The sequence below is a fragment of the Elaeis guineensis genome, chromosome 1 (assembly GCF_000442705.2).
Source record: "Elaeis guineensis isolate ETL-2024a chromosome 1, EG11, whole genome shotgun sequence".
Taxonomy (NCBI): Eukaryota; Viridiplantae; Streptophyta; class Magnoliopsida; order Arecales; family Arecaceae; genus Elaeis; species Elaeis guineensis.
In genome coordinates, this window is record NC_025993.2 from 160654071 (window position 1) to 160670764 (window position 16694).

At 36.3% G+C, this 16694-nt stretch overlaps 1 protein-coding gene across 1 annotated transcript in view; it reads right to left on the reverse strand.

Annotated features, from left to right (window-relative positions):
* LOC105039371 (stromal processing peptidase, chloroplastic) overlaps positions 1-16694 on the reverse strand; it is a 95930-nt gene that overhangs the window by 31537 nt on the left and 47699 nt on the right. Inside the window, 5 exon segments of the mRNA XM_073246112.1 lie at positions 4826-4873; positions 5125-5323; positions 6369-6610; positions 11426-11669; positions 13840-13848. Of these exon segments, the coding sequence (XP_073102213.1) occupies positions 4826-4873; positions 5125-5323; positions 6369-6610; positions 11426-11669; positions 13840-13848 (742 nt within the window).

Consider the following 16694-nt stretch of genomic DNA (forward strand, 5'->3'; position numbering starts at 1 on the left):
ATAAGCAGTTTCGAGGAAAGTTTCAGTTGTACATCAATTGTATAGAAATCACGTTGATGTTTATGGAGGTATGGTTTTTGAACGTTTGGTTCTCTCAGCATTCTCAAAAAACTTGATGCAAATGCAACATTGGATTCAATCTTCAGTGCAAGTGGACTTTATACACTGTGACCACCAAACTTCTCTGTTATTTCAGCTGCACAACCTCAACTCATGAATACATTGATACCTAGATAAGTGCTCCATTAGCACACAAACAAATCGTCAACCCTATGTTGAAGAAGCATAGTTGGAAGTCTGAAACAATTTAAAACCAGACTTGAGCAGCCCATTCCAAAGCATCCTATTTGTGGTAGTCTATGAGCTTGCTCCAAGCTCATAAGTCAAACAGTCAATATTTATGTAACGACCCAAGACCTCATCCAGAAAACTAGGTAGAAGATATTATTTAGGTTCCTTAGCCCTCTACTCAAGATCCACCCAATGCATAACCGTTATGCGACTAAACACACTCTTGCTCAGGTCCTCACATACTCCCTGTTTAAGCATTAGCATCCTTGTCAGGTTAAGGGTCCAAATCAATCAAATCCAATCACAAATACCATGGCCCATAATCAGCCCCGAAAGGTCCATGCTGCAATCTCCCCTAGTCATATATGGGTCATGGGCTAGGTCCACTTTGATATCATTTACAATAATACAAGACATCATCCAAAAAAACTAGCCAGAAATGTTATTTGGATTCTTTGGTCCTGTGTAGGTATTCAAGATGTCCCCAATGTACAACCAATGTGGAACTAAACATACACCAAAAGAAGTCCTCACACACTCCCCTATTTAAGCCCAGGCATCCTTACTAGCTAAGGATCCAAACCCAATCAAATTCAACAGTAAACAAGGTCCAAACCAAGGTTTGCCATACCGTGCCGAACCGGCCGGTACACCCCATCTCGTACCGGACCGGCGGAGAACCGGCACGATTCGGCCGGTAAAATCGGTACACTGGCGGTACAGAAGAAAAAAGAATGAAAAGTGAGAAAGAGAGAGAGAGGGGAGGGGAGGGAGGAGGTGGGAGCCGCCGGAGGCCGGCGGTGGCGGCTGATAGGGCTTTCAAGAGAGCAAAAAAGAGAGAGAGAGCACTCGGAGGGGGGCGGGGAACCTACCGGACGGACGGTGCCTCCGTTGCGAGGCTCCCGGTGGGCTGCCGACTGAGGCGCGAGCCGGAGCTCGACGGGGCCTCCGCGCTCCGCCCTCTTCTTTTTCGAAACAGACGACATCTGTTTCAATTTTTTCTTTTTTTTTTTGTTTTAAACTTATGAAGTCGGCAACCCAGTTGCCGACTTAAGAATTTTTTTAAAAAAACAAAAATCGTGAAGCCGGCAAATCGTTTGCCGACTTCACTTAAAACCATGTTTTTTAAAAAAATTTGCGAAACAGGAGATGCCCTTGTTTCACGCCTGCGGGCCACGCGCGTGGACTGCACCCTCCGACGGCCACGGCGGCCAGTCGGAGGCCGTCCAGCGGCCTCGCCGCTCCTTCCCCTCCCTCTTTTTTTTTCTTCCTCTTTCTCTCTCTCTCTATTTCTCTCTTTTTTTCTTCCGATTTGGGTCGTCGGTTCGGTACGGTATGAAACCATACCGAACCGTACCGCCAACCGACCGAAAAGGCCGCGGTACCGGTTCAGCATGCCTTGATCCAAACACAATAATAAACACAATGATTAGCCCACAGTCAGCCCAAAAGGACCCAAGCTACAATGTTTCCTAATCCACATTAGCCATGGACCGTATCTGCACTAATACCATTTGTGATGACCCAGGATCTCATCGAAAATGTCTCGCTGGAAAGTGTTGTTTGAGTTCATTAGCCCTGCATAAGCACCCAATATCTACCTTATGTGCTTAATCTCACATCGGTTATGCATTGAGGAGATCTTGGGTACTTGTAAAGGGCCAAAAAAGCCAATACCTTCCAGCTAGCTTTTTCGGTGAAGTTTTAAGTTGCTACAATTTATTTACCTACTGATTGAGTTTTTATTACTTGTTTTGATTCATTAGCTAAGCAAAGTTGTTTCTCAAAACAAGTAGGACTTTTTTGATAGTCAATGCACAATAGCAGGTAATTAAGTATGTAGATTGAGTTAAACTTTGTCTCATCATGTGCTTATTTAAGTAGTTACTGCACTGATTGCAGCCATAATGAGTCTAATCTCTCATCCTTCTTTTTTCTCTATTATCTATGCAAAGTAAAGGAAATCCTAACTATCAAATTGTGGGAGCAGCCCAAAACAGAAATGAGTATTGACGAACAACTTCATATAACTTGAGGCTTATCCAAAAACATGAAGATTGTATGGCTCACAACTGAAAGCAACAGAAGATGAATATCTTCAAGACTAAATTAAAGATGAAATTCATAATTGGTCCAAGCAACTTCAAACCATGATATCTTAACTCACTATAATCGGAATGCCACCAAATGATTAACCATCATGCTCAAAAGTCGTTCTTTCCAGACAACATGAAGATCAATAAAAGGACAGACCTATCAAAAGACAGCTAAAGCCAAGATTTTGCTCGAAGACCTCTTATTTGATAACACCTTATTCCCCTCCCACAACTCAGAATCTCCTCCTTTAATTATCAAAATCCCTAAGTGAAAAACTTTATTAGCCAACCTATCTATGCACTCAACTAGTTCAACCACCTTAGACATTTCAGATTTGATAAAAAGGTAGTATGAATTTAACTTTCCAATGTTTCAATAGAAAAAACAAGTTGTCAAGTCTTCATGTTTTGCATCTCGAACATTTCTACAGTTGGAATCGTTTTATCAGAGGAGATGGAGGTCAACTTGTAGTGACCAAATTGATAGGTTTGACTCATATGGTGAAAACACTGAAAGGAGCTGAAATTAAAGTCAAGGAGAAATTACGAAACAGATGCAGATAAAATAATCTGTCCCAAGTCCAATCCATTCCTGCATCTTATTACACTCGATCCCTTCACTATCATACCATCTTGTTCACCAAGAGGGCCAATAAATATACACCTTTATCAAGAAGATTTATAACTTAGAAAAACCACAAGAGATATTTCGTGCTTGTTCCCAATACAGCCTCCATTTGTAAATCCAGGATGGCATAGCAAGAAGCCAGCTTTAGAAAATCCACATAGAACAATATTAAATATGAAGAAATTAGATCCTTACAAACAACAAACACAATTTCCTCACCTTCTTTTGCTTTTAATATTCACATACTCGAGTGCCTATCTAATAGAATTATACAAAGTCACAATTCCTAATGGAGGTTGAAATGTTGAATAGTTATATTAATGGTCATCCTTAGGTAAATTTGTAGGTAAGGTCATTGAACGACTAGAGTAAGTAAACCATAACCAGTCATGAATGGAGGATGCCTACATATAATTAACCATTGTTCCATTTCTACTTGACCTGAATAACTGGTGTGAGACATGGCTAGGGCTTCACGGAGTCTCCCACAAGGCTAGATACCCTAAGTTGACCTACAATTGCATCCTTTTAAAAGCCTGCGTACACGTGCCAGTTGGGCACATAATGTATTCCAACACAGAAGACATCGACACCCTCTCTAAACAGCCAAAACTTTTGCTTTCTCCAAATGAGAGAGAGAGGGGGAGAGAGAGAAAGAGCAAGGAAAAGAGGGAAGCATGCAAACCTTCACACTTATGGAAGAATTGTGACACATCCTTAAGGGATGTATAAAATTCCTATAGCCTATTCAAGCAGTGCTTTTCTCTTCCATGCATCCATTTGTATCAAATAAAACTTCATGAGTTCTAGATATGTTATCCATCTAATGGTTCTACCTCTCATGCAATTAGAATCTAATCATGCCTGGGCATGTACATGATAATGAATCATAGTTTACATTTTCTCTCATAAATTTCATGATAGGACAGAAATGATCTTTGTGTACTTTCAATTGGTTAACCAATCACACACACCATTTAAAAGTTGTATCCAAAAGATAAAGCATATGTCCCTTTTTTACTAGTTATAATACATGCACAAATGCATGTGACTACTGGAGATTTTTAAAATATTTAGGATATATTCATGAAATATTTTTAATCTAGATAAATTTTTAGATTTTGCACTAATACATCTTTTTACGAAATTACTTCATTGTATTTTATTCAGATCTAAAATTATGCTGTAACAAACAAACTATTTTGAATTTGGACAACTGAAGAAATGGGATCTTATTATGTATAAATTATTCATTAGAATTTCTTATTAGGAAATATAGCTAAGAATTATTTTTCGAATTGAAAAATCGGGAAATCAAGCCTCTCTTATAAAATTAAGGATGATCCTTGAACTTTACTAATAGCTTGCAGCTAAAATTCAGCTTAACAGATTCATTACATGGTAGCATGAGGATAAAAACAAGATAGATTACATGGTAGCATGAGGGTATAAACAAGACAACATTAATTAGGTAGTCCACTATAACCATACAATGGATGAATTTTTTAAATACAAGCATTTTGTAACAAACGCATTAATATTATGCTTCTTTTTAAATGATATAAATATATTTGGCATAGTAAAAATATTATCAATTTGAAATCCATCCATTTGCTATTTCTTTTCAAGCACAGCTGTTTTGAGTTCTTGTGGTATGGACAAGATGAAACAGATTTTAATTTAAAAATTTATAGTCAAGTCCTAAAGAAATATACCTTTTTCTGCTAATATCCAAAAAAAACAATAATTAAAGTAAATCCACATGCAAATGAAGTAAAGTATGTTTTAGGTGGGTTAAAAAGTAACTCACCTCATTCAGTGCATCCAATACAAATGGAAGTAGATCTCCATCTGAGTCCTGCCATAGAAAGTGTCCACTAATTATCAAAGAAAAAATGCAAGAAAACTTGTTAAGGTTTCAGGTCAGGAAGTAGTTAGACAATTTAATACACAATAGGTACAATATGGACCCATTTTTTATGCATGAGCAAATGCGCAAGCATCTAGACATAACCGGTCATAATTCAATTGCATGTCACCAAATTGTCATCTAGAAGCAATTACTCTCACACACACACGCACAAAAAAAAAAAAAAAATTGTCGCCAACCTTCGTGCTGGTTGGAGCATGGATATGGAACACCGTATGGTGAAAGTCTGTATATGCATTAGATCTTGCTCCTGTCCCAAGAAGTTTCTCGCGCTTTTTACTACCAAGAAATGCAACATGTTCAATCATATGAGCAATCCCCTGCTCATCATCTTCCTCATCAACAGATCCAACATGAACTTCCATATGTGCCTCAAACCTGAAAGTTGTAAAATTGGTGACAAAAGTAAGAAGATATGCTAAATGATACAACAGCAACGAGCAAACTTAATTCAAAAGGAAGCATGTGCAATAGCCAAATAAAAGTGACTTTCCTAGATTAAATCAAAACAGATTTACATCATCTATTTCTACCTTAGTAGTTGGTACTTCAACCTAAAGAAAATAACAGGTCTGCTGGAAAATGCCAGCAATATGTAACTCTGATTATTATTGATTAGTCCCTAGTGAAGCTACTCTGACTAGATTAGCCTATAAAATCCTATTACTGCATAAATTTTTTAAACCTAGATTTCAGAACCAGATACCATACTGGTTCCCTACTTCGGTTTGGTACCAGAACTGTATAAAAGACGTTTCTTGCATCATAAATACATTCAGCACAACTAACTCTTAGTTCTCGATCTTTGTCATATATTCACTAAGGAATCCCCTCTTTTTTATTTGCTTTTTTAAAGTAACAGACAATTCCAGAGACTTAAAGGCAACCATGCATGTGACTCCCATACTTGTGTTTATCTAGAGCATTCACATGAGAGTAAGTACCATACCAGTGTAATTTAAGCACAATATCAGTACAGTACACAAGCATGAATTCAACATTGTCTTACCATGATGAAAATATCACCCTTTTTGAGTTAAGTGACTAAAAATGTCTTCTAATTCCTAAATTGCTCTTCATTTATAGGCGGAGCTATCACAATCTAATATTAGAGAACTGCACTCCATTATGGAGCACAAGATATTTCAGCATAATACACATGACAATAACAGCAGCAGCAGCAGTGATAGAGGAGAACAAGAATAGACATAACTGTGAGTTAAAATACAAATGCATACCTAATAAGAATGTAGTATTGATAGGGGCATATTTAAGAATTATGTTTTCATGATGTTTTAGGAAGAATTTACGCTCCCCAGTACCATTATAGTGTTGAAATAGTCATATGCATTTTGGAGTTCCCTATATCCGAAGGTCCTGACCAGTAAATTATGAAATTAGTAACATTGTTTTCCAGAAATACCTGTTTGCTGGAATTTTATTAGGTAAAATAAGATAGCGAAGACCATTCTTCAGTTGTCCTCTGTACAGCTTTGGATGAGAAGGAAGTGGAGAACTTAAGAATCCTTCTAGTTCTGCCTTTTCTACCTCAGGATCCTGGAAAGTCAAACCTTGTTTCTCGAGCACCATATCAGACCAAGTTGTGCTTGCAACATGTGGTTCCTCAGGACCTACAGCTGCTAATGGGATATGGGCTGGTTTCACCTGAAAAGCATCCAAATTACAGTAAGCCTACATTATATGTACCTAGAGTTTAAAGAATTATAATGGAAACCAAAAACATCAAAAGAATCCATCCATCTTGAATCTGTAGGAGGCATATAAGGCTCTATTTAGAGCAAAACTTAACATGTCTCAAAATGAAGTAAGAAAAAAGGTTGTTTTTGGAAATGAAAAAACAGAAAGCCAATAGTGATTCACAATAATTAATAAAATATTCCATGATGAAGTCCCATCAACTGAATTATCAAAGGCATTCACTATAACAAGATAAAATTGATAAATGTCATGAGCAGTTGTAAACATCAAGTCATAGCCAGCTGTGAGTTAAGTATTTGAATCCTAATCTGCCAACAATTTCAGATTAAGGCTGCATTTGTTATCACCAAAACTTGTTCCAGAAAATCTGAACATCTTCACTAAAATATTTATTTGGTGTTGCTGCACTTACAATAACACTCCCTGAAATATAGATCAGAGGCTTTGGTTAAATAAGTCTTTATCCAAGAAATCAAACTGAGCATATCAGTGAGTACTTACACTTCGCCAGGACTTAGGCTAATGTTTAAGCTCTATATGATGGATATTAAACTATAGATAAATTGCAGGTATCACCTTTCAAATAATTGTTAGATGCCAAAATTGGTGTGTCCATACACATGAAGTTATCTATCTAATAGTTGGACATCCCATGCTAATGCAATAGCAAACCACAGTTTCTCCCAAAGCCATCATGCATCATCATTTAATTCTTATTGAAAAGATAATTGGTTTTATCATGACTTGGATTGCTTGGATCCATGGTTGGCTACACCAGTATTGGGACCCATACTGGTTGTCCAGCAGTACAGTACGGTACCATATTGTACTATGCCGTTGCAGGGCTGTACCAACAAAAGGAAAGACAATATTGGAGGGGAGAGGGAGATGGAGAGAGAGGAAGAGAGAGAGAGGGGGGGAGGGAGAGAGTGAGAGGGAGAGGAAGGAAGGGAGGGACAGGATGGGGGGAGAGAGGGACAGAGGGGGGGGGAGGGCTCAAGAGCTCTCATCTCCACCACAAGCAACGAGGGGCCACCCTTGTTTTAAAATGAAATAGGGGTGAAGCTCAAAATTTTTTTTTTTGAAAATTCTTAAGTGACCCTCTCTTGATCTCTCCCTCTCCCCCTCCCTCCCTCTCCTCTTTCCTCACCAAAGTTTTTGAACCAAGGATTGGAACCATGCTGGTTCGCCCTTGGTATGGTTCAGTACACACCCGAATCAAGCAATCCAGTGCAGTAAGGTGAACCTTGTTTGGATCACAAAATGAATTACATGTTTGATGTATAACACAATTAAAATTTCATTCAGGTGTACAATTTGTTGTTAGCAAAATTTCAGCCAAAGATTTTGTTTATATCAAAAATTAGATTGCGTCTTGGCATCACTTCCAATGTGTTTAGTGGTAGTGGCAACAATGGTAGTGGCCGACAATTGGTGGTTGTGGCCAACAATGGTGGTGTCGACAACCAGGCCAACAGCGATGGTGACAAAAAGCAAAGTTGGTGAACATATGCAGTTTTGGACTTTTGGTTTTCAAAACCTTTGAAAACCAGATTTTTTTTTAGTTTCCACAATTTCTAGAAACTGAGAAAGGATTTTCAAAAAACTGAGAATGGAAACTAGGTTATTTCAATATCTTTGAAAATAGAAAACTGAAAAATGGAAGTGATGATGAAAAGGATCTTAGTATCAACTTCCAGCTCTCTTGGTATAGAAAGTTATCTATTACTACTCTAAAAGCAAAACTCAACAAAGGGCACAAGGCAGACAACTTAGCAGATCTCAGACCAAATGAAAAGGAGATGAAGCAAAGAAGAATACAAGGAGGGTTTGAATCTCCAAATACCAAATATGGAACCCTAACCTTCCTTCTTGTCTGCCTTCTTGTTCTCAAGGATTCCAACTCAAATATCTACAGGACTACCAAGTTTTCCATGCAATAAAATGCACTCCAAGGTGCAAAAAAATGCATCCAAAAGGCACCCTTGAACTTCTATCTGCAGATGAAACTAAATTATGGCTTTAAGACACTTAGAAGCCAAGAACAAGCAGATGGCAAAATTTCTCCAACTTAGTGAAGCAGTTATGGCTTTCCACCAATCATTTATATCCACAATATTACAGGACATAATTGACCTTCTAGGCTGCTTGGAAAATGGCACTTGTAGTCAAAGATGCTCCATAGCTTTTTAAAAACCTTATAGGCTAATATTTGTTAGAAATAGAACTTCGAATAGCAAACACAAATTTCCTTCAGTAATAGAAATGGCTGAAGATTATATTTAAAAGCAATCACTTGCATTTTTTTTGCAATTAAAAGGCTTAGTGCATGTGTCCTAGTATGACAAACCATACTTGAAACTATCTCATAGCAGCAAAGCATAGAGCTCCATATGTATGTATGTATGCATGTATGTATATATATGTGTGTATATGTGTGTGTGTGTGTGTATATATATACACCCACACAATTCAGAAAAGTGATATATCAAAATAAAGCCACCCAACCCAACTCCAACCACCGTTGGATTAATTTATTTTTTATGTTTTTTATTGTTCTACCAACATCTTCTTCCTTCCTCCTATGTATCAACATATAACCATGCAGCCTCATCCCAACTATATGGGTTCGGGCTTTTTCTTTTTTTGGTGCAAACTATATCAGTTTGGCTTTCTGAATCCTCATTTGTCAAGCATTCCTATTCAAGCCACACCAATATAAAAGGAAGTAGGAACAAATCCTAAGATTCATGAATATTGAATTTGGATCCATTTCGTAATTTGACATTCTCTTACAACTGGTTTTCAACCTATAGTCAACCCATCTAATTTTCTTCAAGCTTGGACTAGCTTTTTGCTTCTTCCTCTTGTGTCTTCTCCATTTTTCTTCACTCAGATCTTGAAATGAATCTGCCCCACTTTACCCTTTTTCACCTTTTCTTACTCTTTACAAATATGTATATTCAGATTGTGAGAACTCAAGTGGGCATGTGTTTAGTCCATATCATTTATGCACTGGAAAGATTTTGGATACTTCTAAAAGGCCAAGGAACTTAAATTATAACTTGTGCTAGCTTGTTTGTGTAAGGCCCTAGATCATTACAAGTGGTATTAGAGCGGACCAGCCCATGACCTATGTGTAACTAGGGGAACACTGCAGCATGGGCCCTTTTAAAACTGATCACAAATGGCACATGATATTTATGACTGAATTTGATTGTGTTTTTTATTGAATTTGATTGAATCTAGATCATTAGCCTAGCAAGGATGCCAAGGCTTAAAAAAGAGGAGTATATGAAGACTCATGAGGGCATGTGCTTAGTTTCACATCGCTTGTGTAATGAGGAGATCTTGGGCACTTAATATAGGGCTAGGGAACCCAAATATATCTTATGGCTGACCATTTTGCATGAGGTCCTGCTTGCTACATAAACAGAAACAGATATAGAGATAGATCAGTTTTAAGAACTTCCTTTTTTCGTGCTTCTTTCTTTCATCTTCTATTTAACTGTTACAACAGGCATCTGCTACATCTTCTGAGATTTTATTAAAAACATGACCTGTTCAATCTCAAATCCATATCATACACCACCATATATTCCAAACATCTGCTAACCTTGTTTACTCTTAATTCCTAGGTCCCATAAAATCCAAAATTTGCCCATATTTAACACTTTTTCTCTACATTCTGGTCTATTCTGTAAAATATGATTAGCAGTTCCATCTAAGAGACCTCCCAAAGTTACCTTTCCAATTCCTAAGAAATATCATACTGGAACTAGAGCATATGGGTATACCAAGAAAACAGCACAGCTCTCAATGACTAAAGCAGCAGCTAAAAGCTTTGACTGTCTACAGCAAAGCAGTCGAATCCAATTTTGGAGTTGTGTAGAAGTGACTGATATAAAACCGTAATTAACCCTCATTGAAAAATTTAGACAGAAGATATGTTCTTAACAAAATTTCTGTGAAAGAATTTAAGCGAGCCTTTCTTGTATTATATTTTCACTATCCTTATACTACCTTCACATTTGGTGAGATCATAATTTCCCACCAATGCCTCAGCCATGATTTAAGAATGTATAAACATGACGAATGTTAATGGAGCTTCTAGAGCATTAGATAACAGGCAAGGAGGAAAAGCGTAAGGTGTCTATAGTTTTGAGAAACTAAGCCTCAAGAACTTATGACCAGCATTGTTTGTTCAATTAGTACACCTTGAAAAATTTCAAAGCATTTAACAATGATTATTGAACAGAAATCCAATTTTATTGGTGCAAGAGGGAATACAAAAACATATTATTATTGGGAGTTCGTGCTTAAAATCTTCTGCCATGGGCAATCCATGGCAGTTAAAAAGTTCACCAAATTCTAGAAAACTATCAATGAGCACACCTGGAGCTTTTGGTACTTACATCACAATAAATTAAAAATTATGACATTCTATAATTATAGAAAATTTTGAATAAACAATAAATTCGTTCATCTCCGAAATAGGTTTTCCCTTACCATGTCTATGTGTACCTCATATTTACCAACTGTTTTCAAAGCTTTTTCCGTGGTATATTTGCTTTTTCTTCCTTTTTCTTTCTAGATCTCTTAGCAAGAAACTTGAAGATCAAACACAAGTTATGGTCAAAGACCTAAACTATCATTATTAATTAAATCATTAGGACTGAAAAGAAGAGCATGCTAGATCATGAACATCAAGAGGATGTCTTGATTATGGCACGTAAAAAGGGCTGGAAAGGGTCAACTTACAGTGCCACTGCTGGATAAATGTCTTTGAAATGAGAGACTTGATTTGTCAAGAAAGACACCTGGTGCATGTCTTTTAATGTGACCCCTCCATCTGTAGTGGCTCCGGAAGCAAGAAAGACAACCATGCTGCTCTGGAGAAAGCCTCAAAGCATGTGTTTCCTTGATCTTGTGAATACATTGTTTTGGAGAAGCACACAGTCTTGTGTTAGCTTGTGGTTTTTCTTTCACACCAACATACAGCCAGCTTCCACCATGGAAATGTCAAGGAGTAACAAATGTGTGTTAAATGATTGACTAAACATGTTGATTCTCCACTAGTACAAAACTCAGCAGGTATGAACAGCACACATTACCATATGGAGGATAGGTGCATAAAATGGAATAAGTCGGACATTATTTTATTATGTGGGTTGCATCTCTGAGTAGGAAAGAGCCAAAAAATGGATTATGCCGGTTTGCAGAAAAGTTTACCATCAGGGAAGCTGAGTAGGAAGGGGCGCACAATCAAAATGACAACCCTGAGATGGCAAAGAAATGGTCTAAAAACTCTTAAAACCTAGGCATTTTAAAGAGAATAAAGAAAGAATTCCATGTCAGATTTCTCCTAACAGTGCCTGATTATTGATTAAATATAACAGTCCAAATTAATTTATGAGGGACAAAGCCTTTGGCTTATCATTCAACATGGGAAAAAGCAAACTGATGGTGCCTCTCACACGAGATCAACAAACCATGTTCTCTGACATTTTTACTGTATACATGCAATCAGTGACAGACTCCTTTAATTGCTCAGTTCATAACATGATTAAGTGCGCTAGTTTATTCAGTTTTCAATTGACTCTTATGTTTCTAGACTTGGCAAACTTCGGAGTTCGGACCTTAGCCAAGGTTCCTGTCATGTCTTGTTTCTAAATTATATCCACTATTATAGATTATCTTGCCAGCTAGAGTAAACATATGCTCACCATGGACGGCATCAACCAGCAGGTGCAGGACCCTCAACCAGGCCTTGTCACCAGTGATCTGCAGAATGAAAGGCAAAGCAATTGTGACATGGACTGGTCAACAGAAACCCAATCACCCACTTTCACACTAGACATAGATATATGGTATGTTACCCACACTGTCCTGTTATTTCTATTGTCAACTGCATAGGTGTCTATATCTGCTTCCGAACCCTCATTCATTTTTATCACTTAAAATTTTTAAGCATCATAGGTTCTTCTCATATCACTGTTGTAATCCATCCTACTATCTGCTTTCTCCAGCTATGGCCTTTGCATTATCTGTGGGCAATATTCTCCCAAAGACATGGTTAATGATCCACCCTGATCTTAAGAGACATGTCAGCTAAATATTGTAACCCACTTGATAGTACCAAGATTAGAATACATGCTGATTACATGTCCTTCATGCGTGTGTGTATATTTTTGTTGTTCTCATACAAGTCTATATATATCAGCTTTTACACATATGCTATCCCCTTGTTTCAACTTTTACTAGGTTAATCCCTTGTAAGTGTAGTAAGAAGTTTCTCTAAATTTTAGAGAAAAACTCTTAGTTATTCTAGGTCTTTCCATTGGTCCATGAAATGGTTTTCAAACCTACAGTATTAGATAGCAGAATTAAACAAGATAAATTCAACCATTTGCAGAATTTATATAATTACTCTCAAACTAATTGTAACTTTATCAAGAAATGCTCAGAGAGGATGGATTGATTGTCCTATCGTTTTTGGTGGCAGTGGTGTTTTCATTACTACCATACTTTGTTGCTGATTCTTTCATGCTTATTTTCACATCGATACCACATAAGTCTGTTAATCATTTGGCATTCTTTATTTTTCATATTTAAAATTTTTAATCTGAATTGTTTCAGATCCTTTTGCGAAATCTCCATTTTTGTCCAAGAACTAGATATTCTACACCTTGAATAATTCCTGAATATCATCAACAGCAATTTTGATAGCTCGAAATATTCCACTTCCACACAGTGCCCGAGAATATATATGAGGTGAAGCAAACAAAGAATCAACATCTACGGTAACTTCTTGAACAGAAGAAGTGGCACGAACTCCAACTCCTAGTCGCTGTGAATTGCTTGAATGTGCCACAAAAAAGTACCCAAAAGGAACCTTTTTTTTTTTGAAATAATAGAACAACAAAAACAAATCTTAAATGGAAATCCATACTTGAAAAAGAAAAGAAATTAAATTCTCGAAACAAAAAACCTAATCCTCTTATCCTAAAAACAGTTCCGACAATTCCAATTATAGAGCTCGGCAAAATACCGCAGAAAAAGAAACGAGAAACGCGAATTAGAACGCGAGGAGGACCAAAATTTGATAAAAAGCCCAAGAATCGATGGGAGAAAAAGGGAAACATAAAAAGATCTCCGGGTCAAGAAGAAGTTACCGCTGCGCGGGGCGGAGGGATCGTTGGCCGCTCGAGTGGAGCTGGGGGGCGCTCTGCAACGGGTAGAGGAGGGGGCGAGCAGAATGTTCGAGGGAGCACGCGAGGAGCGGTGATCTTGAACCCTATGGCCCGATGGACAGGGGTGCGTTAGTGCCGCCATTAGAGAAGAGGAAGCCATCGATGAGAGGGGTGAGGGAGAGGGGAGAAGGGGGCGAGGGATAAAGTCTAAAGAGAGCGCTTGTTCGTCCAAGCCCAAGAGCCTATCGTTGCCCAGTTATATATGTTCCACAGAGGGTCGGAGGAAAGAAAAAAATCAAGAACTGGTTACGTTTGGCCTCTTGGCTTGGGGAATCCGCGGTTGCGTGGCGGCGTTGGGTTCGTCGGAGGATCAAGATCTTCCAAGAACTGAGGAGTGTTGCATCTTTACCGTCCATTTAATGGCCTCAGGACTGAGGATTTATTATGTAGTCGCATTTTTTTTGGTGCAAATTAATTCATTCCTATTTAGAAGCTCCTGGAACGTGGTGTTGTTATCTAATCATCTTTTCTGATTGGGAAGGTTATCTTGGAAGGTTAACGTTACTGTGAAGAATTGCAGGTTTGCAGCTTTATTATTGCCTGGGAATAGGCTGATGGAGTAAAGTTTGGGCCGGGAAAAAAAAAAAAAAAGGAAAAAATTCACAACTCAGCCCAGAACCCACCTGTTTAATATGTTTATATGGATTTGTATGTAAATTGTCAACCTTGTCACAGCTCCATCCGTCCCTTGAAAAATAAAAATGAGATAGAAATAACAACAAAAAAAAAAAGTTGAAATTAAAGTGATAAATCCTGATCATGTTGTGAGCTTGACCTTTATCCTTTAGGATTCACTTGGTTGGGATATATTGAGATAATCTAACGATTTTTAAAAATTATTTATTTAAAAAAATTATAAAGAAAATAATTTTTACCATATTTAGTTGATGAAAAAAATTATGTGGAAAAATTATCAAATTTTCAATAGTGCATTTGAACAAGTGATTCAAGTAATAATATTTTTTTCTCAATCTATTTGTTGGCCATTTATAATCCACTTACGTAAAAGCTACCAATATTAGTTATTTTGAATATTAAAATATATTTAGATGAGCTAATACATATTTTTAAATTAATTATATATTATCAAATATATTTTTCATTATAAATAATATTTAATATGTTTTGGTATATAAATATATATATTATTTATTGATTTATATGTTAGATTTACTGATAAATAATAAATATATGTAATTATCTATTAATAATTAATAGTTTTTGTTAGATATATTGATATATTGAATTAATACATTAGTATTTATAAACATTATTAATGAATATATTAATAAATTTATAATAAATTAATATAATATTGAGATAATATATTAATAAATTAAAATTAGTTATATAATAAAATTAATATAACATAAATGAAGGTATTTCAATTAAGAAATGATATTTTTATATTACTTCCACTCCATGGAGGGTGGTATCTATTTTATCTTTTTTTAGAAAACTAAATATGTGATCCATCATTTATTTTAGCATCTTTTTCATTCTTTTTTATATCAAATATGGTAGTCTAATATCGGATTTATTTTTTCATACCAAATTACTTCTAATGAAATGGGCTCTTAAGATTCTTAAAATTTTTCCTTTTGGTTTAATAATGAATCTCGCATTAGCCAAAGAGCATTTTTTTGATTTGTATACTTCGATTTCTTTTTCTTATACAGCCAAAGAGCATGATTGAAATCAAATAAAATGCCTTTTATACTAATTTCAATGATATGCATGCATTCATATAAAAATATTTAAGTTTAGTTAATGTACTAAATAATTGTTCTAGGTATATATTAAAAATTTGGTTATGTGCAATAGATCGAAAGATCAAGATCCTTTTTGACACCCCAATCTTCTTGGTGAAAGGTGCACCCCTTGCTATGAGTGGCTTGCATGACTTGGGATTCACAAGATTTAATGGATAAAGGACCATCCAGTAAGAAATCTATACGCACTTCTATTAAGCAAAATATAAAAATTAGAAAATTTATTCTATTTCAGAACTAGAAATTTTTATTTTCATATCAACTTTAGGACTAGAATTTTGTGGACTTCATAATTAGAATTTTATGAAAAATCCAATATTTTATTTTTCTGCAAACTCTTATTAGAATTTTGAGTTGTTTGTATAAATATATTACTATGTCAATTGGGAATATAATTTGCATTATCAAGATTTAAGAATATAAAATATTAAGCTACCCTCTCCATCTGCCTTCTTCTCCTCCTCTTCTTCTCTCTCTTTCTCTCTTCTGTCCTATGTCAATTGATATCAAAACCTTCTATCCTGCATTAGTTGGTATAGGAGCCCTTTGTCCTATATCATCAATTTACATGATATAGCAATTGAGCAGGGTATGTGAGAGTCTAAGAGAGCATCGACAGAGCAAATGCTATGGGTGATTGGAACCAAAGCTTTCTAAATTTTTAGGTGCATCACTTGTCTGTATTTCATCTGACCATTGCCTTTTACTCATTTGCACTTCTGATTCTATCTGCATCATCTTTTCTTTTTACTTTAAGAGAATTTTGGCTTGAATACCTCCAACTATGAAAGCTGATATGTGATGCACGGAAGATGCTAATCAAAGAAGACCTTATGTACCGTATCAACTGCAAGCTAGAGCTTACAACTCATAGGCTAAGAAAATGGAAGTGATGCAATCGAGCCATGCTGAGTTGACTGGATAGAAATTTGATATCGACTCAATTCAAAATATTCAAATTCGAAATTTGATCCGAAATCGATCGAGTCTTGATATCTTAAGTTC